The following is a 22,774-nucleotide window of genomic DNA, read 5'->3' as shown; positions in this document are numbered from 1 at the left end:
TTTGACCCCAAAGGGCAGGCAGGGAGCCCGGGAGGCCGTCCAGACTGGTGCCAGGGCAGGACGGCCTGGACAAGCGGCTTCAGGGCCTGAGGCCTGACCGCGCGTAGGGCGCCTCCACACAGGCTCCCGGCGAGCCTGAGAGGTAGAGCTAGCCTGAGGCTCCAGGCGGAGACGCACCTTGGGCCAAGGGGAGCCAGGGCTGGCATGGGGCCCGGGGCGCCACGCCCACCCAGAGGCCCGCGGCCCCTCCCGCACAGCCGTCACCCTGCCTGTCACCCCGCAGGTGACCGTCCTGCTGCACCTGGCTGACGTGGCGGTCCGGCTGGCGTGGCGGCGGGCCCTGGACCCAGATGACCACTGCATCCCGTACCTCACAGGGCTCGGCGACCTGCTGGGCACCGGCCTGCTGGCACTTTGCTTCCTCGCCCACGGGCTGCTGCGGACTGGGATGCGGCCGAGCAGCCCCCTGGACCCAGCACCTGGACCCTCCTAGGGGCCCAGGAGCCCCCTCCCTCGCGCCCACAGACCTGATGCGGCTCCTCTGGCCGGACCCCGGGGCTGGGGCGGCCTCTGTCCTGCACACACGTGCAGGGGGCGGGGCGCGCGGGGGGCAGGACCCTCAGCCTGCAAGGCCGTCCTCCCCCCTCTTCCAGGGATGGGCCTGATCCCCTTTCTGCTCCCAGCATCTCTGGTCATCAGCAGAAACCTGTGCTTAGATTTAAACCCCCAGAGGAGGATAAAGGTGAGACCATACCCCAGGCCCACCCCAAGGGGAGGGAATCGGCCCCACACCACGGTGAGGAGAGGACGCGAGAGCTGCAGTCGAGAGAAAGAACGCCCGGCTTCTGGCTCGGCTACAAAAACTTTTATTCACTCGCACGAGGAGCTGGGCCCAACAGCAGCAGGGACCTCAGTGCCTGGGAAATGGAAGCCGGTCCTGAGCACCTCGGGGGACAAAGGTCCAGCCCTGGCCCGGAGGCTATGTGTCCAGGGCACTCTGGACAAGCGGGGAGCCGAGGTGCTGGTGAGGCGGCTGCGATCCACCTACAGTGAGGATGCAGCCCCCACAGGACACCGGGGGTCACCGTGGAAAGCGGGGTCATTCCCACAGGCTGAGGCCCCCGCCTCAGGAGACAAACAGAAAGCAGAGTGGGAACCACCACCGTCTAAACGACACCTCTCACCTGCAGAGGCACAGGGACCAGCTCCGGGGCCCGTGCCCAGGCCCCCAGCGGGCAGTACCTCGCGCATGGTCACAGCTCGCGTCCTCTCGCAGGGCGGGCCGCGCACTGAGAGCCAGCACACGCCCGCGTGCACACCTGAGCGGCCCCGGGCCAGGGCCAGGGCCCGGCATGCGCCCCAGTGCTCGGAGGACAGCCTTGCAAACCGCTGTCGGCTTCCACGAGGTACCGACACCAAAATAAAAACTAAGAAAGCTCACTCTGTGAGTTTAACTCGACACTCGGCCGGTGTGGGGGCTGCAGTGGGGCCTGGGGGGGCCGCCTGTGTCCTCGGCCTGTCGGCTGGGGGCCCCTCGCGTCCTCAGGGGCCGCACTCGGCGGAGCAGTGAGACCAGCACCTGCTCTCGCAGTCGGGGTGGGAGGCCCAGCCCCAAGCATCCCTGACAGAGTGGAGCAGAAACACTCAACACTGCCCCGGAGTCGCTGAAGAACGGGCCTGGCCGCCCAGCGGCGCCCCCGGCCCAGCGGGGCAGGTCACGGCCAGGCGCGCAGACCAGCCGCACCTCCCGAGCACGGCAAGTCCTCGGGCACTGCGGCACCTCCGCCCGCGGGCAGCACCTCCTGCAAAGCAAGCACAGCAGTGAGCTTGCCCTCCCCCAGTGTAGGCCCGTGTCACTTCAAGGGGAGGCTTCCACACCAACAACACAGGGGAGCCGAGCTCCATCCCCACCGCAATGTCCTCACAGGGGGCTCCCCGCCCCGCCAGCCCCGCGGGGACGGGCTCCATTCTCCTCAGAGGGGACTCCCTGCCCCGGCCGGCCCTGCGTGGACGGGCTCCATTCTCCTCAGAGGGGGACTCCCCGCCCTGGCCGGCCCCGCGTGGAGGGGCTCCATTCTCCTCAGAGGGGGACTCCCCGCCCCGGCCAGCCCCGCGTGGACGGGCTCCATTCTCCTCAGAGGGGACTCCCCCCCAGCCAGCCCGTGGGACGGGCTCCATTCTCCTCAGAGGGGGGACTCCCGCCCCGGCCAGCCCCGCGTGGACGGGCTCCATTCTCCTCAGAGGGGGACCCCCCCCCGGCCAGCCCCGCGTGGACGGGCTCCATTCTCCTCAGAGGGGACTCCCCGCCCCGGCCAGCCCCGCGTGGACGGGCTCCATTCTCCTCAGAGGGGGACCCCCGCCCGGCCGGCCCCGCGTGGACGGGCTCCATTCTCCTCAGAGGGGGACTCCCCGCCCCGGCCGGCCCCGCGTGGACGGGCTCCATTCTCCTCAGAGGGGGAACCCCGCCCCGGCCGGCCCCGCGTGGACGGGCTCCATTCTCCTCAGGGGACTCCCGCCCCGCCGGCCCCGCGCGTGGACGGGCTCCATTCTCCTCAGAGGACTCCCGCAGCCAGCCCGGGGACGGGCTCCATTCTCCCTCAGAGGGGGACTCCCGCCTGGCCAGCCCAGCGTGGGACGGGCTCCATTCTCCTCAGAGGGACTCCCGCCCGCCAGCCCCGCATAGACGGGCTCCATTCTCCCTCAGAGGGGGACCCGCCCGGCCAGCCCCGCGTGGAGGGGCTCCATTCTCCTCAGAGGGGGACCCCGGCCCCGCTCCCATTCTCCTCAGAGGGGGACCCGCCCGCCGGCCCCGCGTGGACGGGCTCCATTCTCCTCAGAGGGGGACTCCCGCCCCGGCCGGCCCCGCGTGGACGGGCTCCATTCTCCTCAGAGGGGGACTCCCCGCCCCGGCCAGCCCCGCGTGGACGGGCTCCATTCTCCTCAGAGGGGGGACCCCGCCCCGGCCAGCCCCGCGTGGACGGGCTCCATTCTCCTCAGAGGCGGGACCCCGCCCCGGCCGGCCCCGCGTGGAGGGGCTCCATTCTCCTCAGAGGGGGACTCCCCGCCCCGGCCCCGCGTGGACGGGCTCCATTCTCCTCAGAGGGGGACCCGCCCGGCCCATTGGGGGGGCTCCATTCTCCTCAGAGGGGGACTCCCCGCCCCGGCCGGCCCCGCGTGGACGGGCTCCATTCTCCTCAGAGGGGGGACCCCGCCCCGGCCGGCCCCACGGGGACGGGCCCCGGCCGCCGCCTCCAGGGAGCCACCCTGGCACCGGGCTCCAGGCCACCACGGACACCAGTCACCGCCCACCCCCTGCCACCCTAGGAAGGAGCCCAGGACGAGGGCCACCCCGTGGGAGGAGGGATGCCGTGAGGCCTTCTGGACGCTGCGACCAGGGGCCTCCAAGCTCCATCCAACGTCCACTTCTAACACCACAGCCCAAGTTGAACATAAGAAAACCAAAGTTACGTTTTTGGTTTACACACATGTAAAAGTCAAACCACGTGTCTGACTTTTACATACGTGTTTCAAATCTGATAAAGTGCAGAGATCACCCTCACCTATCCAAATCTGAATTACCCACTGCCACCCACACGCAGCTTAAGCCCTGACTCCAGCAACCATTTAACCTGTCTGGGCCCATCTCTGCAGAGGCTGAAACCCGGCCAGCCCAACTCTCACAGGCCTGAACACGTGAACTTGAATACGTGAAACCCCACCTCACCCACCAAGACGTGTGAGCCTGAGCTGCAGGCTCAGCCTTTACTGCTCAAACCCTCACCCCCTTCTCCGGAAAACACCCTGGCCACTTGGCCAGGGGACCCGGGGTGAGCCCACCTCAGGGACGAGCCTGGGACAGAAGCTGCGTGGGGCTAGACCAACCCAGAGAACAGGGGCACCGAACCTGGAGGACACAGACGGGCAGGTCAACAGCAAGCAGGGGCTGGAAGGCAGGAGGCTGCGGGCTGAGTGCCAGAGGCAAGACCCCATCCCCTGAGGGTTCGTCCTGCGGAAGCAAAAGCACCATGTCAGGGACCCTGGCCCCAGGAAGCCACCCCCCAGATGCGGCAGCCCCAGCCCAGCCCATCTTCCAGGGAGGCCCGAGGCCCACGCTGACGGGGGCCGGGGGTCAGCTGCCTGCCCTCCGTGCTCCCACAGCCCTGCTTAGCCCCGAGGCCCACAGCCGCGGACACAGGCGCTCAGCGAAGACGTGCCGGGTGTCAGAGCCGCGCGTCCTCGGAGTGGACGCCTCTCCCCTCCCCATCCCCTGCCAGCCCCAGAAGGCAAGGCTGAAGGTGCCCGCGTCCCGCCAGATGCGGGAGCCCAGATCCTGACCAGGGAGTGTGGACACCGGGGCGCGACAGGAGGGGCGTGTGGGGTGCTGTCTGTGTCTGTGTGTGCGTGTCTCTGGGTGTGTCTGTGCCTGTGTCTCTCTGGGTGTGTGTCTGTGTGTCCGTCTCTCTGTGTCTGTGTGGCGCGAGCTCTCACCTGCAGCAGCTGCACCTGGACACACGGCAGGGCGCTGGGCACGGCGAGGCTGCCCCACAGCCAGGCTCCCAGGCCGGCACAGACGTCACCGTCCCCCGGGCTTGGTGAAGACTCCCCAGTGGCTCCTGAAACAGAGCATGACCTCCTGTGTCCTCCACGCACACGTGCTCGGGCCCCCGCCCTCCGGGGCGGACCCTGCCTCACCCTGCACACCTGCCAGCCAGGGGTGCGCGGGGTCCCTGACACGTGGAGCACAGAGCTCTCGGGAGGAGGACGGACTGAAGCTGCCTCCCCCTCCCCCACCCCCCGACCCTCACAGCTGCTAAGCGGCTCTTTCGGTACAACTTCCTTCACAAAAACCATCACTGTCTTGGTTTTATAACAATACACTTAAAAAACATTGACCAGAAAGCATTTCCTAACCCAGAAAGGGTTTCTCTGACGAGAACACAGCCCCACCTGGCTCCACTGCCCACTCTCCCTGACCCTGGACGGTGGGGCAGGCAGACACGCTCAGGTCCGGGAGTGCCAGGGCGAGGAGCCCGGGCAACTGGTGGACACGGGCACAGAAGACAAGCCTACCCACGGGCGTGGCCGCGCCTGCGGGGCTCACTGCAGATGCCCCGCCCCGGCCTCGTGCAGCCTCTGGGTGCACGTTCTGGCCTCCGCTGGAGTTTCCGGGAGCCCCTGGCACGCCTGCAGGTCTTCCAGCACCCCAGCACACGTCCTGCTACAAACGTGTCCATAAATGGGAATTCCACTTATTTTTAAAGTTTATTTAAGCACACTTTCTAGGAGTGAACGTTCTTCATCGGAAGCTGAGGGGCACTGCAGTTATCAGCAGTGCAGACACATCGAGAAGACGCGTGAAACGGCAACTACGAAACGCCAAAGGGGAAGCCCGCTGGCGCGGCGAGGGGGGCACTGCCGGCGCGCTCCCAGGCAGCTCGTGTCTGCGTGCGCTTGGAGACTCGTCGAGACCATTTTTTAACAAAAAGCTCACGTGCTTTAAATATACCTTCAACCCCACTCTGCAGCTGCAGATTCAGCTCGCGGCGTTGGACGAAGCCCACGTGGTACAGTCAGACACAAGCTGATGGGGGTCTAACTCCACTTCACGTCCAAACGGGCCGCCTGCATGCCAACTTGCACTTCCAGGCCTATCAAGGAAGCCCGTCACGAGACCACTGTGGGATGAATGGAGGCAGGCCCCAAACAGTGCATCTTTTGAAGTTACTTTTAAAAGCAGACAAGATGTGGGGATGTCTCTGGTTGTTAAGAATCTGCCTTCCAGTACAGGGGGTGGGGATTCAATGCTTGGTCGGGGGACTAAAATCCCATACACCGTGGAGCAGCGAAGCCTGTGTGCAGAGCTAAGACCCCGTGTGACCCAGCTAAGACCCCGTGTGACCCAGCTAAGACCCTGTGTGACCCAGCGAAGCCCATGTGACCCAGCTAAGACCCCGTGTGACCCAGCGAAGCCCGTGTGCACCACAGCTAAGACCCAGCACGGCCAACTTTTTTAAAGTAGGCAAGGTTTACACGATGTGTGTCTCCTACTCATCACCAAGTTACATCATAAAGATGCAGTGAGCCTGAGCCCCCTCTCCTTGACACTGATGACACGGCGCGAGCCGAGCCGTGCTACCTGAGACCCCAGCTGGGATCCAAGCTCCGCCTTCACGCACAACTGTGTGCGCGCGTGCTGCTTAAATGGGAGAATAAAGGGAAAACCCGCGCACGCATCAGAAATAAACCCCCTCGGTTCTTCTAGATGTCGTGACCGAGTGCCTGTTTCACACCTGGTGACGGACGGGTCCACAGGGCTCAACACCAGGCCAGTGTTAGTGAGCGACTAGCACGTCTCTGTGTGTTCACGAGCTCAAGCCCGGTCAGCTCGCCCGCCAGGTCAGCACACACTTAACTAAGCGAAGTCACACAAACCCTCCTTTCAGTGCGCCTTCAGCCCGCACGAGGGCCCGCGTCCCACAGTCACCACCAGAGGAGCCACCACCACTGGCACGGAGGGCGCTCAGCTGGGCCCCCTTTCCCTCTCTCACCTGGGGCGACCCTCTTCCGTCTCTCACCTGGGGCCCCCTTCTCCTCTCTCACCCGGGGGCCCCCTTCTCCCTTCTCACCCGGGGGCCCCTCTCCCAGGCAGAGAACATCCGAGCCATCAGTGGACCACGGCCCGGCCCTTTCCGAGCCGTGTAGACATGCGTGATCCCAAGACGGGTCCACATGGGGGAGGCGACGTGACGTGTCGGGCACCATGACCGGGGACAAAGCACAGGGAAGCGTTTCTACATGCCTGCAGTTCCACCAAAATCAGAGCTCCGGGGAAACGCACGGCTGGCCCAGGGCTCTGGAAAAGGGACAGTGGGCACGTACTTACGCTCCTCCTCCTGCTGGCTGTCTCGGGCCTTGAGCTGGGGGTGGGGGTAGGGGTGGGAGCCTTCACACTCAAGGAGATGCTCCCCCCGCCTCATATGGGAAGCCTGGACATTTGGCAGGCTCTGTCTGGAAAGCCAGTACAGTGCTTGGATCACCGAGCAGGTAGACATGCCCGCCCACCCCTGGAGGCGCAGGCAGGCCAGCAGGCTGCTTGTCCTCACACGGGTAGATGCGGGGACACCTCTGCTCACCTTCCTGAGCGAGCACAAGTCTTCTAGCCAAAAGTGAGTGGGGGGGACGTCAGCGTCTTCTGCAGCCCTGAGGAAGTGGCAGGCCCACAGCCCAGGCCTCGGGGGCCGGATGGAGCCCCCAGGCCCAACTCGCCAGGGCACAGCCTCCAGTCGGGTGGTACAGGGACCTGCACGCTGACAGGCCCACCGGCCCATGGACACACTGCCCCAACTCTGCAGCAGGTGCGTGCACGCGCACGCACACACGGGGGAGGGACCAGGGTGAGGGAGGGGTGTCGCATGTGGGAGGCCCGAGACACAAAGCCTCCCCGGGCGACACGAGCACACAGAAGCACAGACGTTCACGGCGCTTACGACTGAAAACTGGACACGTGCTAGACGCCAACTTGAAAGAAAAGCAAGCTGGTAACGTCTAACCAAGTGATGACCCCGTCTGGTGTGTTTCTAAGTGTCCTGACTTCTAAAAAGATGACGCTAAAGTATTAACAAAAACAACAAAGAAAGAAAACCGCTCTACAGACGCCGCCCCAGCAGCTCCGTCTCCACGGGCCCACCCCGTCTGTGCCCCCGCCACCCCGGGGCTCGAGCACCGGGAGCCTCGTCCCCCGTGAACACCAACCACCCGCAGACACCACGGGGCAGTGTTTCCGTGAAGAAAGCCGACAGGAAAGAGCACGTCATCGTCATTCAAAGGAGACACAGACGGACGACTGGACGCGGACCCTACACTCCTCTCGATACTTTTGAAATAAGCTGTAGTTAAATACTTTACGTGGTGCTTTTTGAGGAAGCCGGCATCAGCCTCACAAGGCACCAAGAGCAGCCGCCCCGGACAGACGGACGAGTTCACAAACCAGCGTGGAGTCCACTCGGCGTGTTTTAGAAACTCCACAAAGCGCTGACGTCTTAAAACTCGAAGCGCCCCGCCCGGGGTCCCCATGCCGCCCCGGCCCGGCACACGCAGCCTCACCCGCGCGGCTCCCGGAGCCTCTCTGCCTCTTCTCCTTGGCTCGGTGGACGGACTGGGAATCAGTTCTCGCTGAGCCTCCACCTTCCTGAATCCAAAAAAAAGGCGTCATCAGTCGGGACCCAAACAGCAGGCGGCAACTGGGCACAGGGTGCGTTTCATGGTCAGAGACCGAGCACCACGTCGGGCGCCGGGTCACAGCTGCAACAGGACTCTCATCCAGAGAAGCAACACTTATTGCTCCGGAGTCTAAAACATATGAAACACCTCACAGGGAAACCAGCCTGTCGTGAGCTGAAGACCCCTCTGCTGCCTGAAACAGAGCCCGAGTCCTGGTGACCAGGACCTGACCACCGCCCCACGGCCTCAGCACAGCCCTCCACCCGCCCGGGGCCGCGGCTGCGCGGGGCCTCAGCCGGCGAAGCGGCCGGTGCGCCAGGGACGGTGGGACTTCCACGAGCGCCCGGTCTGTGGGCACGGGGCTGCGAGCGCCATGAGGGACCCGGTCTGCGGGCGCGGGGCTGGGAGCCCTGTAAGGACATGGCCGACCCTCATCCCCGGGGGGCTCGGGCCTACCTGCGGGCCCCTCTCCATGCGCCTTCTGGGCTCCCAGACGCCGGGCCGACCCCAGTCACACAGCTAGCGAGAGAACGGACAGGGTCGGGTCAGCCTCACGCGCCGCTGGCCCTGGGCCTTGGCCATCTCTGCGTCCCTCACGGTGGACGGTGACTCCACAGATTAGCTCTTCACTAAATCGTGGCCAAGTAAGATTTAACTTTTTGAACATAAACATCACTATCGAATTTAACCTGCACCACAGAGAAACCTACTTGACTGCTCCCACCCGAGGCTGAGGAAACAGACCGTCCCGAGACTCTGCTTAAGTCACTCTGAGTTACAGTGAACTCGTAACTGACGTGAGTGCCGTGACAGCACGCCAGCGTCAGGCCTCGCAAGTGGAGAAGCGTCATGACCCTCCAGAGACAGAGCTCCCAGACCACTCTCCTTCTCTCGTCCGTTCTAACTGGTAATTTTTTCCTGCTCTTCACGTCCATAAATCTTTAGACACCATCGATGTCGCAATTCCTCTCAGTCAGGAGTCCGTCTGAGGACCTGCCATTATGTGATACGCTCAAACGCCAGGACATTTCAACCTCATGAACATCCCAGCTTTTCTCAGGAAAAGACACATTATCACCAAAACCACAGCACTCGAAAAGACCTTAGAAATCGTGTCGAAGCCCCTCATTTCAGAAATAACTGAGAACTGAAGGCTCAGACAAGTTAAGTGATTTGCTCAAGGTCATAAACACTAGTCCGTTCCAGATTCGAGACAGGAATTCAGGTTTCCAGACTTGTAGCCAGGGCTCCATGCTCTCGCAGGCCCCTAGGAAGAGTCTGCAGTAGACGGTCAATCCAGGACACTGCACGGCGGGGTAGGAGCCGAGCTAGGAGCCAGTGACCCCAGGGCGCTTCGTACCAGGTAGAAGCCGCCGGTCCCTGCCGTGAGCCCGGTGTCTCTCCGAGGACTGCACTGCTCTGTGGGGCTGGACTCTGCAGGCCGCGACGCCCCTTCACCTGGCTCCTGCTGCCAGCCGGGCTGGGCACGGGGGGGCGAGTCTGGCTCCACCTTGATGGGCACCAGCGGCTCCAGAGTGCTGCTGGCTTCCCGGGGGCCACTCGGGGTCAGAGCCTGGGGGTCCTGATCCAAGTTCTTCACGGGCACGGCCACCAGACAGCCCAGGGCCCCTGTGCCCATGGCTGCCATGTCGTCCGCGGTGAGGCTGCCCTGCTGGAAACCTACGGCTGCCGTCCCAAGGACAAGGGGGCTGTCTGGGCCAGGCGGGACGTCGCTGTGGGCCACCAAGACCAGCGGGTCCATCGGCCCAAAGGAAGCCTGACCAGCAGGGAGGTCCCCTCCAAGAGAGGCGCCCGCAGGAGTCACGTCGACGGTCAGGATCCCAGCACCCAGCGCCGCATCGGGGGCCCCGGGGGCGGCACTGCCGTCGGCCGGCGGGTCGGAGAAGAGGACCGCAAGGTCCACGTGGCTGAACTCGCCCTGCCCGGGGCTGTCAGGGTCACCGCCGGGCGTCAGCGTGCTCGCAGCCCCCAGCGGAGGGAAGAGGTCTGAAAAGGAAGGAACACTGGTGACCGTGGTGACCAGAGACGGGAGGGCTGTCTGCACTTAAGATGTGGACAGGACACACTGAGGGGACACGGATGCCCCCCCGCAGCCCCTGCCAACCCCCGAAGGTGCCACACTCTGCAGGAAGGAGCCGTGGGGGACATGCGGGTGCCCCGTGTAGGGGCTCAGAGCCTGGAGCCCCTGGGTCTTCCCCCAGCCACTGACGCTCCCCAAGTAACAATAAGAGAAGGTTTCACCCTGAGTCTTTCAGGCTTCACACCCTTCACTCGCATGGCCCCGTGGAGACCAAGCCCCTCACAGAGCACGAACCACCGACCTCAGGCTGCGCTGACCCCGCAGCTCGGGGACCCTTCTAGGTTCAGCCGCATCAGGCCACCTCTCAGCCTGGTCTCTGCCTCTCCTGAGCTCAAGGGGGAGGACGGCGGGGACCAGCTGGCCGGCCGGCCGGCCTGCAGAGACACACGGTAGGCTCCGTGCACTGAGCCCAGGCCCCAGCCCCCTGGAGAGAGCGGTTCCCAACAGGCTTGGAGAGCCGCCCTGTTCCCGGACGCCCCCGCCCTACAGCAGGCACAGGCCCGGCCCCCAAGCAGCCTCCCGTGACGACAGCGGCACCTGTGCCCAGCACTCGAGTAACTGCTCCTCGGTGAAGGAGTGCCAGCCACGAGGTCACCCTCGGGAGAAGGGACGATGCCGACATCAAACGATGTCACTGAACGCTCATGCTGGAGTTCAGACACAAGAACACCCACCATTCCAAATCCTGGTGAGCGCTCGCCAGGCGCCAAGCCACCAGGGAGGCAGGAGCACGAGAATCCTGCAGAGGAGCCAGTGGGACTGCGACAGGCCTCTCTTGCAGCACCAGCACCCCCAACCCGGAGCGAGCCCCAAGCTCACACCGCCCTGTGGACGCCGCGGCAGAGCAGCGACGAGGCTCCACTGGGGACCCAGGGAGGAAAGCTGCCAGACGCCGTCCCCAAGCCAACGAGGACAACCACGCAGAGAGCCTCTGCCCGCGGCTGTGCTGCTACGGAGCTCAGACGCTGGGCCGGCCCATCGGGGCCTTGACGATCACCCAGCACCAGGGAACATTCTAGAGAGACGGCAGGGCCTCTCTGAAGATGGTAAAAACGGAAACAGGTCTCTTTCTCAAAACTTTCCAGTTTCCTAGACAACCTTGCTGATTCAGCTCCCTATGAAAAAATCAAGAACGATAATATGGTTTTTCCAGTGGTCACGTATGGATGTGAGAGCTGGACTATAAAGAAAGCTGAGCACCGAAGAATTGATGCTTTTGAACTGTGGTGTTGGAGAAGACCCTTGAGAGACCCTTGGACTGCAAGGAGATCCAACCAGTCCATCCTAAAGGAGATCAGTCCTGGGTGTTCATTGGAAGGTCTGATGTTGAAGCTGAAACTCCAATACTTTGGCCACCTGATGCGAAGACCTGACTCATTAGAAAAGACCCTGCCGCTGGCAAAGATTGAAGGCAGGAGGAGAAGGGGACGACAGAGGATGAGATGGTTGGATGGCGTCACGGACTCAATGAACATGAGTTTGGGTGGACTCTGGGAGCTGGCGATGGACAGGGAGGCCTGGCGGGCTGCAGTCCATGGGGTCGTAAAGAGTCGGACACGACTGAGCGACTGAACTGAACTGAATCCAGGCGAACATCAAGAAACACCAACTTGCTCATAAATTTCCTATTTAGCATTTTGTTAACTCTATAAAAGTTTACTGGAGACCTACCACGTGCAAGAGCCAGACACTCACAACCCGTACACAAGCACTAACACGGACCACATGAAGGCAACCAGCTCCCTCCACACCAGCACTGCCCTGCCTCACCTCCATGTGGTGCGACCCCGCTCAGGACCACCGTGAGGGGACCCAATCCCTCCAGGGCCAGGCTGGGTTCCTCCACGACAGACATACACTCCCCAGCACCTACAGTCACGTCAAGCTGTGAATCCCTGCCTGCTCACAACAGACTCCCTCACCTACCCAACACGAGACCACGTCACCTCACAGACCTGGGACGTCCACGCCCGAACAAGACCACATCACGTAACAGACCCAGACATCCAGGCCTCACATGAGACCACGTCACGTCACAGATGTGGACACTGCCAGACCCCTTCCTGACACATGCCCTGCGTTCCAGTTCCCCTCCCAGGATCACAGAGCGGGGCGGGGGCTATGCCCAAGGCGGGCAGGCAGCCCTGAGCAGTCCAGCAGCAGCTGCTTGGGTGCCTGCAGCCAGGACTTCACCCTCGAGGCGCTGCAGGAGCACCACACCCACCAGGCTCCGGGGAGCAGGCGGCCGGATGGCTGCGGGGAGAGGCCGCTGTCGGTACCCAGCCTCTGCATGCCACACCTGGGGGCCTGGGCTCACGGTCAGAAAGCCAGGCTGCTCAGCGCCCAGGAGGCAGGACGGCCAGGGCCATGTGCAGAGTCACCGTGGGACCCGCCACGGTTTGCACTCTGCCCCCGTGCTCATCCAGGAACGGTCTGTTCTGTCCCCATGGCTGTCCGGGGCAGGGCCGGACAGGAGGGGCTGGAGGGGCAGCTCGGCACACAGGGCGAGGTCAAGGCCCGCTTCAGGGGCCTCACTGCCCAGGCCAGGTGGGGGGAGCCCGCGGCTGCCAGGGGCCCACCTGGGGGCCGGCGGTGCTGCCTGAGCACATGGGCCTTCATGCTGTGCTTGGAGGCGAAGAGCCGGTCGCAGCTGGACACCGGACACCTGCTCTTCGGGGCAGCCACGTCCTGCAGGTGCTTCTTGGCGTGGATGTAGAGGCTGCTCCGCGCCGAGAACCTGGCGCAGCACCCTGGGGAGAGAGGACAGCTGCATGAGGCACCAGGGCCCCCGCCCCGGGCAGTGCCCAGACGTCCCGATGGCCACACGCACCCCGGGTGTGACACGCAGCTGCCCCCCCAGCCTCAGGGCTACGCCAACATCTCCCGCCTTCCACCGCCGAGCCACACCGACCACCTCTGCTACGCTGCTACTGGAGGAAAACCCACGACCCTGAGACATCCAGGCTACAGATCGTCCCCACTGACGCCAGAAGCAACCTCCTCCCGTGTCACCACTGAGAAGCCGCTGCCAGGTGGGTCAGGCAGACGGCCGGGAACCAGGAGGAGGGGCCTGGAGCTGGGCCTGCCTGGCTGGCGGCCCATGCCCACCAGGGTCTCAGAGCACGGACAGTGCTGGGACACAGGGAACCAGCAACCCACAGAGGCCATCGCCCAGCCGCCACGGCCCAGGCCCCAGCACCGGAGGTCGGCATGGCGGTAGGCGGCCGGCTGCCCTCGCTGAGGCGGACGGCAGCCCACCAAGGTGGACAGGGCTGGGGTGCCCAGCACTCTGGGCCCGAGGGCGGCGTCCGCCTGCGGGGCAGGAACAGGTGTCAGGAGAGACGTCACATTCCAGGTGATGAGGGGCAGGCCTGTCAGAGCCATGAAGGCCTGAGGCCGAGGGTCTGCAGTGGGGTGGGAGGGACCTGATGGCCCCGCGTGTGCTGTCTGTCCATAAAGCAGGGATGGGACGGGGGTCCTGGGTCAGGAAGGACAGCTCGAGGCAGGAGGGGTTCTTGCAGGGAAAGAGGCTCTGGAGCGAGGACACAGCCGCAAGAGCCAGGGTCGGCGGCCTCTGAGAAGAGTTCTGAACTGAGGTCATTTGCAAACAAAACTTCAAACCGGTTTCCTGAGGTCAGACCCAGGACAGGGCACTTGGGAAACACAACAGATAGCAGAGACCCCTCTGGCCTCCGGCCAGGGGTCCCAGGGCGAGCGTGCTGGGTTCCCACCCGCCAGCCAGGACCCTCACAGAGGCTGGCCACACGGCAGGGGTGCTGAGCACACTTTCGGTCACACCGCTCTCCTGAGGACTGGCCTGACCACAGCAGGGACATCCTCCCGGCTCCTGCCAGAAGGCAGCTTCCGGCTGTAGAAACTTACGAATTCAACAGAAAACAAGATGTCGGGTGGCCAAAGGGTTTGTTTGACCTTCTCCCTAAGATGGCTACAGTAGCGCTTCGTTGTCTGTTGACTTCATCCAAACAGTTTTGTTAGATTGTATGGTGACAGCTGTCAAATCGGTGCACATAAAAACAAACAAAAAAGGCACCAAGGCTGGTGAATTTTCTTGTAGCCACTCTAATACTGAACATGGAAGGGAAAAAGTAACAACTCCAGCATATGGTGCTTTGTCATTTCAAGAAAAATAGAAATGCAACTGAGACACAAAAGGAGCTTTGCGCAGCGTGTAGAGACGGTGCAGTGACGACCAAACGCGGAGACTCCTGGCCGGACAGAGCCCCACGGTTGGGAAGATCGGCTGAAGTTGAAGCAAGCGAACTCAAACACTGAGGACAGCCAGCGGCGCAGCACGTGGGGGCAGCAGCACACTCAGCACACCCGCCCGCGCGCGAGGCGTCGGCGCCGCCGCGGCCACCGTCACTGCTCCGAAGGCTGGGCTTCACTCAAACACACAAACCTTTCTGACCGTATTCTACATGGATTCTCTACTGAAACGTAATGAAAACTTTCCACTTACAAAGCACACTGTGACAGGCGATGACAAGTGTGTGCTGTACGAGAAAGTGGCGCGGAGGAGCTCGTGGGGCCAGCGATACGAGCCGCCACCCACCACCCAAGGCTGGTCTTCATCCTAGAAGGGAGTGTTGTGACCGTGGTGGGACTGGAAGGGAGTCCTCCGTTACGGGCTTCTTCCAGAAAACCAGACGATTCACTCCAACGAGCACTGCTCCCAACAAGGCCCACTGAAAGCAGCACCCGAGGAGAAAGCGTGTGGAGTCGGCAGCAGCAAACACACGCTCTTCCCTCAGGACAACCAAGACCGTGCGCTTCTTCAATGACCAGACAAAAACTGTCACAGCTCGGCCGGGAAGTCCTGACTCACCGTCCCTGCTGACCAGACACCACACCTTCAGAGGTCCATTTACCTGATCTGCACAAAACTCTCTCAGTGGAAGACATTTCAATTCCCTGGAAGACTACAGAAGGCATCTGGAAGAGCTCTTTGCTCAAAAAGATAAAAAATGAGCAACTGGAATCCAACAACACATTAAAAGGGTCACACACTACGATAGTGGGATCCTTCCCGGTGACGCAAGGATTTCAGGACCCACACGTCAACCAGTGTGACACACCACACCGCAAGTGGGAGAGTAAAACCACGCTTATCTCAATGATGCAGAAAGAGCTTCTGACAAGCTCAACATCCATTTATGAGAAACACTTCAGAAGGTGGGCACAGAAGGAACATGTCTCAACATAATAAAGGCCATGTACAACACACCATCACTTTACTCGACACACCAACACCACACTCGGTGTGGAGGCTGAGAGCATTTGCTCTAAGACCAGAGCGAGACAAGGATGTACAACACACCATCACTTTACTCGACACACCAACATCACACTCGGTGTGGAGGCTGAGAGCATCCCCTCTAAGGTCAGAGCGAGACAAGGATGTTCACCCTTGCCACTTTTACGCACCACAGTTTTGCAAGTACGAGCCAGGGTCATCAGGAGAAAAAGCAGCAAAGGGAATTCAAACCCGGAAAAGAAGAATGCAAACTGTCGCGGTTTGCAGAGGACACGACACTGCACACAGAAGGTCCTACAGATGCCAGCAGAAGGCCGCCTGAGCTCGCCTGGGGATCTGGCGAAGCTGCAGCTTAGAAAAGTCACGCACAGCGACCGGCTACACTGCCACAGACTGACATCGAGAGACCAGAAAGGGAGACTCAAGAAACAGTTCATTTAGCATACTAGAAAAAATAAACTACGCAGGAACAAACCTACCTAAAGAGACGAAAGATGCATATTCCAAAACCTGTAAGATACAAACAGATATACCACATCCACGGAGCAGAAGAATCAATACTGTCAAAGTGACAAAACACTGCCCAAAGCAATCCACAGATTCAGTGCAGTCCCTATCAAACCACCAACAACAGTTTTCACAGGACTATAACAAAAAAAATTTTTTAATTTGTACGAAGACACAAAAGACCCTGAATCATCAAAACAATCTTGAGAAAGAAAGACAGAGCTGGAGGACTCAAGCTCCTTGACTTCGCTTCTCCCAGCCTGGGAGTCTGTTCCTGGTCTGTGAGTGAGCGAGTTTGTACCAGGACTTTCTCAGACCCCACATATGAGGGGTCATGTGATATTTCTCCTTCCCTTCCTTCACTCGGCAGGAGACTCTGGGTTCTCCACGCTGCTGCACGTGGCATCGCTTCATCGTGTTGAGTGGCCGCGTAGTAGCCCACGATGGGCACGTCCCACGTCTCCTTCATCCACTCCTCTGTCGATGGACAGCTCACCTCCGCGTCCTGGCTCTTGCAGACAGCGCTGCAGTGAACACTGCGGTGCATGTACCCTTTTGGATCGTGTTTTTCTCCGGATACGTGCCCCTGAGTGGGCTGCACGGTCGTGTGGTGGCTGTGTGTCTAGTTGTTTAAGGGCCTCCACACTTGGAGAGCGGCCGCACCGTTTACATCCCGCCACACACGTGAGCAACCAGGCCCCACTGCACAGCACACGGGGCTCACAGGCTTGGAGAACGAGCTTATGCGTGCCGGGGCAGGGCAGAGCGGGGCGAGGAGCACCCTGCACACACGCTGCGTGCTTCACACACGTGAGCAACCAGGCCCCACTGCACAGCACACGGGGCTCCGCTCAGGGTCACGGGGCCGCCTGGGGGGCTGGGGGAGAAGGGACGCGCGCGTGTGTGCACGGCCGGACCCTTCATCATATACCCGAAACCCTCACAATGCTGCTAAGGACCAATGAGGTGGTCTCCAAGACAAAACGGAAAGTTAAAGAAGAAAGAACAGGGGGCACAAGGAAATGCTGGCCCGCTGATGGGACCACACCGCGAGAATGGAATTCTGATTCACGAGAGTTGCTGACACGAGCGGCTTTCCAATGACCCACCGCCCCTTGGACCCAGTGGAAGACTGAGCGCGTGCAGAACCTGAATGAAGACGCGCTGAGAACTCTTCTGTTTGGTGTTTGGATGGAATGAGGCTACTGTAGAATGTGGGAAAACGGGTTGCTCCAGTTTCTAAACAAAATGGAAAGAACTGTCCAGCTGCATTTGTTTTGACGTTCTTGTTGCAAATAAACCAGAGAGTATGGCTGGAGGAGAATACAGGGCTTCCCCAAACGCTGTAAATGCCAGCAACCGTGTTCTTACTGGGCTACGAGACCTTGAAATAAAGAATGCTACGTGCAGGGAAAAAAGTCTGGGGAAGATGGAATTATGATGCCAGCTGAGAAATGCACAGGGTAGCTGAACAAGATGGTGAGGAACTCAATAGGGTTCTTGATGAACGTGAGAAACGTGTCTTTTATTTTTACTTAAAAGCTGAAGGAAACTTTTGGCCAGCCCAAAGGATCTCACTTTCGCCCGGGTTTCCTTGATGCCCAGCAGCACGCGCGCGTGTCCACGTGTGTCAACGACCACCTCTTCCCGAGTGTAGCGGTCTACCAAGACGCGCGTCACCTCTTCACAAAGACATTCCCACAGTCCTCAGGCTTCTACCAAGCTACCCCGCCCAAGGGAAAGGCACCAACGACCCTCTGGTGACAAACTTCTCTGCGCACCCCAACTCCCACCCACCTTCCCAGGGGGCCGCACACACTTGCACCGGGAGAAGCCCCGCCAGGCCCAGGCCGTCTTCAGCCTCCCACCGGCACTTCTGTCTCCAACCCCTCCCCGGCCCATCCCAGCACAGTCTGGGTGACTGCCGTCACGTCCCCAGCACCCCACACACTGGCTGTGCGCCTGTGGCCCGCCCCCCGACTGGAGCCCTGCAGAGACGCACGTCTGTGTCTGGTTAGACCACCGGGATACCTTCGCCACATTCCAGGGAACGCTCAGCTTCAGGTGGGTCTGCAGCGTCTCCTTTGAACAGCACTTTCCCCACAGTATGACGCCAAATCCTCACGAGCGTCAAGCCAGCGGGGATGCGGCCAGCGGGGACTCGGCAGAGCCACAGCCCCAGGCCCAGGCCCCAGGTCCAGCGGTCCGACTCTGCACCTGCTTGCTAGCACTCTGCTCCCAAGACGCACGCCCCCGGCTAAGACCAGCCGAGCCAACCCACGGCCCGGCCTACTTGGCACCTCAGACTCTTCCACCCGCAGCGCCAGGCGGCCGTGGGGCTGCTCACACCCACCTTCCACAGGACAGGCGAAGGGTTTGGTGCCCAGGTGGGTGACGCTGTGGCCCTTCAGGTGCTCGGCCCGGGTGAACGACTTGCCACAGCCCTCGACGGGGCAGGGGAAGCGGCGGTCATCGTCATGCTTCCTGCGGGACAGACGGCAGCGAGGGTGACCACGCGAGTCACCGCCGCGGGCACAGCTCTGCAAGATGCACCCACCCACGAGCTCTCCGCATCACAGGGGAAAACGGCACATCTCAGAAGAGCCTGGATTTGGTCCCTAGCCCTCATGGGCAGAAGCCCTCCTTCCTGATGGAGCCGACCACAGTCAGACTCAGCTTCCACGCAGGAAGGAGCAGCCGCCTCCCCCATTCAGCCACCCGCTACCACACAGGCTGTCCCTGCGGCAGGGGACCTCGCCTGACGTGCACACGGTCTTTCTCCGTGTAGATGCCCTCAGCCCCAGCTGTGCAAGGACAGAACGCCTCCCAGCTCTCTGGGTCCCCACACAAAACAGGAGGACAAGCACTTCAGCGTCAGAGCTGCTGGGAGGCCGGATGCGGGACAAAGGCCAAGGGCCACCTGCACGAGCCCAGCCCTCAAGGGGCCGCCACAGCACGGAAGTGACGATGGCATGAGGGAGGCTTAGTCCATAGCCTTACCTTTCTAAAAATCAAGCTGAACGTTACGCATACTAACTAAACTTAAAAACAAGTACACACAAAAAACTAACTTTAAGTGATCAGATTCTGTGTGTTTTTCTTCTTATAAACTTTCTGAATTTTCCAAGTTATCCACACTTGTTTTTCATAACTTAAAGAAATCCACAGATTATCCCATCCACAGGCTTCTGCTACTGACCAATAACTCACTCATTTTCAAGACGAAGAATTCAACCCAAATGTAAAGGTTACCTCTTGTGCCTCAAGAGCTTAGACATGCTGGTGAAGGTCCAGCCACAACTGTCAGAATCACAGATAAACGGTCTTTCACCTTAGGAAAGAAAAACCACACCTCGTGATCACAACCGGGAATGCACAGATGGCGGGCGGGGGCCGGACGGCCCGGGCTGGTTACCTGTGTGGCTTCTCAGGTGGATTTTCAGGCGACAGGCTTTGTCATACTGTTTGCTGCATCCGGGAAAGGAGCAGGAAAAGAGTTCTTGTTCCCGGAAGTGGGCCCGGTTGTGGGAAAACAGAGCGCTCACGGTGATGAATGTCTTCTCGCAGCCTGAACAGAGAAACACAGAGCCTGCTCACTGGCGGGGCAGAAGGCACGTTACAGAGCTAACCCAGTCACCCGCCAGGCACCGCTGGCACCGGGGCACGCAGGAGGAGGACGACTCCAGGGCCTCCCTGGAGGCCGAAGTCGGGGCGGCTCGGGGCAGTTCACAGGCCACCTGCCCCACGTGGCCACCTGATCGTCCTCCGATGCACCCATCAGCTCCCGGCTCAGCACGACAGACCCTCCAGGTGTGGCAGGAACTCAACGACCCATAAACCCAACAAGATGAAGCAGATACTAAGGAACCAGATTCTGTCTGATCAGGCTGAGCCTGAAAGGGCTGCCAGCCACTGCAGTAACGCCTGAGATTCCCCCACCTGCGGAACCAGGCACACCCCCCATCCCTGGGCACGCCCTCCCAGAGGCAGACCGGCCCCTGCCGTGAGCTCCTCCTCCCTCTGGCCTGTCTCCTTGGGGTTTCCTGCTCTGTCACAAGTCACTGGGCTCATCCGTGCTTTTCCCATCTGCATCTTCAACCGGGCTGACCCACGGGACTTCAAACATCACTAAGCTCTCCACTGGGGAGAGCTAGAAGCCATCAGCTCCTTCCCTGGTGGCTCCCTGGTAAAGAATCCACCTGCAGTGCAGGAGACCCAGACTTGATCCCGGGATCAGGAAGATCCCTTGGAGAAGGAAATGGCAACCCACTCCAGTATTCCTGCCTGGGAAATCCCATGGACAGAGGAGCCTGGTGGAAAAAGTAGGCTGTCCATGGAGAAGCAGAGCTGGACGCGACTTAGCTACTAAACAACCAGCTCTCCTTCGACAGAAAAGGTCAGTGCTCACACCAGGCAGAACCCACGAGGCTGCAAGATGCCTGTGAGCAGTGGGCGCTATGGCCCCTCTCAAGCCCTCCTGGGGCCGCCACGGGCACAGAGCCCGTCGCCCCTCCTCTCTGCAGTGACAATGAGCAGGGAAACGCTCATCTCCCCAAACGGCCCCCACCCCTCCTCACGTACACTTCTGTCCCTTCCCAGCGGCCCCCGCCAGTCCTCACTTTGGGCTGCCCCTCGGTCAGGTAGACACATCTAAACAAGCAAAGTCGGAGTCTGCCTCAGCAAGACACACCCTCCCCTGACCGACTGAGAAGCCGCGGGACCCAGCGTCTCAATCCTCCCCAGCTGGAGCCGCTCAGGGACCCACAGCCTCCACCTGGGTCAGCCCTCAGGCCCCTGCGGTCTGGAACACTCCACTCCTCCTTCCATCCACCCGGGACAGACACCCCACAGATCATTCACCTCAAAATCCCCAGGGTGACCCCGTGCCCAAAACAGGTGGATCCCTGATCCTGCTAGCACTTTGCTCAGATGGACGCCCTCTGAGCTCTTCACTAGAGCTGTCTGTAAGCCGCCCTCAGGTGCCGAGTGTGGAACAGAGAGAGAGAGTGCCCTCCACCCAGGCTCTCCACGGAGACGGGGTGCACAGGACCGGCCAGGGCACAGGGGAAGATCAGAGAGAATTCCCTAACAACTGACATTTCTTCCGCCCTTTCAAAATCCCTCATTCCAGGACACTTCCGTAACCTGGACACTATGCAGAGCGCACTCCCGGTCCACAACACATGAACCAATTGCCGGGCGCACACTCCAACTTCTCTTTTACGGAAGGCCCTCCAGAAGCCTCCCACCTGCCCACATTCCCTGCCTTGGCTCCGCAGCAGGCCCCAGCCCCCCAGCCCCTCCTTCGCAGGCACACGCCCTCCGCTGCTGGAGCCGCCTATCCGGGCGGAGAGTCCACGGACACTCACCCACCGAACCCACCTCGCCGGGAGTCTCCATCTGAAGATGAAGACGAGTTTCAGAACTTCACACAACAATGAAGTCCAAACGAAACAAAAGTCTTAACGGCATAAAAAGCGGATGCGCCGCACCGGGCGATAATCCCCTGGGGCGCCCTAATGTCTCGCCCCGCTGTACGGCGGCCCAGCGTTCCTGCAGCCCGGGGTGCGCGCCCGCAAGCCGGACTGAGCGTTTCCCAGTGACCAGACCTGCCTCCGGCTCCGTCGGTGGGAAGACGCCTTGTGGTCTCGCTCATCGGACGCACCCACACCTGGGGGACGGCTCCGAGATTCCCCGAGCTATTTCGCGGCCAAGCGGGGTCTGGGAGCCGCCGCGACCCCGGGTCGGAAGGAGAGGAGACACCGCGCCCCGCCCGCGCCGCTCACCGGGAAAGTCGCACTTGTAGGGCCTCTCGGGCTCGAAGTGGCTGCGCTGGTGCGAACTGAGCTTGGCGTGCGTGGGGAAGCGCTCGGCGCACACCTCGCACTTGAACAGGCTCTCCTGCTCGTGCGCCTTCATGTGCGCCTTGAGGTTGTACACGGTGGTGAACTTCTTGCCGCAGCCGCCCACCGGGCAGCCGAACGGCCGCAGCTTGTCGTGCGACTGCAGGTGCCGCTTGAGCTTGTAGGACGTGGTGAAGGCCCAGCCGCAGCCGTCCAGCGGGCACTTGAAGGGCCGCCGGCCCTGGCCGCTGCCGTGCGTCAGCAGGTGCACCTGCAGCTGGTGCTTCTTGGCGAAGGCGAGCGCGCACTGCGGCTCGGGGCATCGGTAGCCGGGGCCGGCGGGCGCGCGGCGGGCCTCGGCCGGGCTGCCGGCCTCTTGGCCGGGGGGCGGGCCCCGCGACGGCGCGGCCAGCGCGAGGACGCCGCGCTCCAGGCGCACCAGCAGGTCCTGGGGGCCAGCGGCCCCGGGGCCCCCGAGGGGCGCGGCGCCGGGGGCCTGCGCGGGGCGGCCGGCCGGGCTCGAGGCGGCGCGGGGCTCGGGCTCCGGCTCCCGCCGCCCCGGGGCCGCGGCCGCGCCGCGCGCCACGTCCAGCAGCACCACGAGAGAGTCGCCGCCGCCGGCGGCCGGCGGTCCGGCCTCCCGCAGCGCGCGGGCCCCGCGCGCCGCCCTCGGGCTCCCTCAGCAGCAGCAAGCGGCGGCGCGCGGGGCCCGGGGCTCTGCGGGGCCGGCCGGGGACACCGCCGAGTTGGGGCCCGAGCGCGTCCGGGGCCGCGGAGGCAAGCAGCGCCGGCGCGTCCATCTTGGGCCGCGGCGCGTCCAGCCACCGC

General features: G+C 62.1%; 2 protein-coding genes across 12 annotated transcripts in view; one reads left to right on the top strand and one right to left on the bottom strand.

The window, feature by feature from the left end:
• Positions 1–1,440, top strand: part of SLC41A3 (solute carrier family 41 member 3) — a 23,473-nt gene extending 22,033 nt beyond the window's left edge. For 10 of the 11 annotated variants that reach the window (XM_070360070.1, XM_070360067.1, XM_070360071.1 and 7 more), the window contains one exon: positions 284–1,440. In XM_070360070.1, coding sequence (XP_070216171.1) covers positions 284–493 — 210 coding nt within the window. In that variant the 3' untranslated portion in view covers positions 494–1,440. The remainder of the gene's footprint in view (positions 1–283) is intronic. The other variant, XM_070360074.1, reaches the window with a different exon arrangement.
• ZXDC (ZXD family zinc finger C) lies at positions 851–22,774 on the bottom strand. Its single transcript, XM_070360065.1, is given in 11 exon segments — positions 851–1,802; positions 3,905–4,006; positions 4,489–4,613; positions 8,104–8,188; positions 9,581–10,227; positions 12,901–13,071; positions 18,457–18,587; positions 19,356–19,434; positions 19,519–19,671; positions 21,890–22,569; positions 22,571–22,774. Coding segments are annotated over 11 exon segments (2,436 nt in total). The 5' UTR covers positions 22,747–22,774; the 3' UTR covers positions 851–1,715.

Source organism: Bos mutus, chromosome 22 (assembly GCF_027580195.1).
Source record: "Bos mutus isolate GX-2022 chromosome 22, NWIPB_WYAK_1.1, whole genome shotgun sequence".
Classification (NCBI taxonomy): domain Eukaryota; kingdom Metazoa; phylum Chordata; class Mammalia; order Artiodactyla; family Bovidae; genus Bos; species Bos mutus.
Note: the sequence above shows the minus strand (reverse complement) of the source record. Positions and strands in the feature narration are given on the sequence as shown.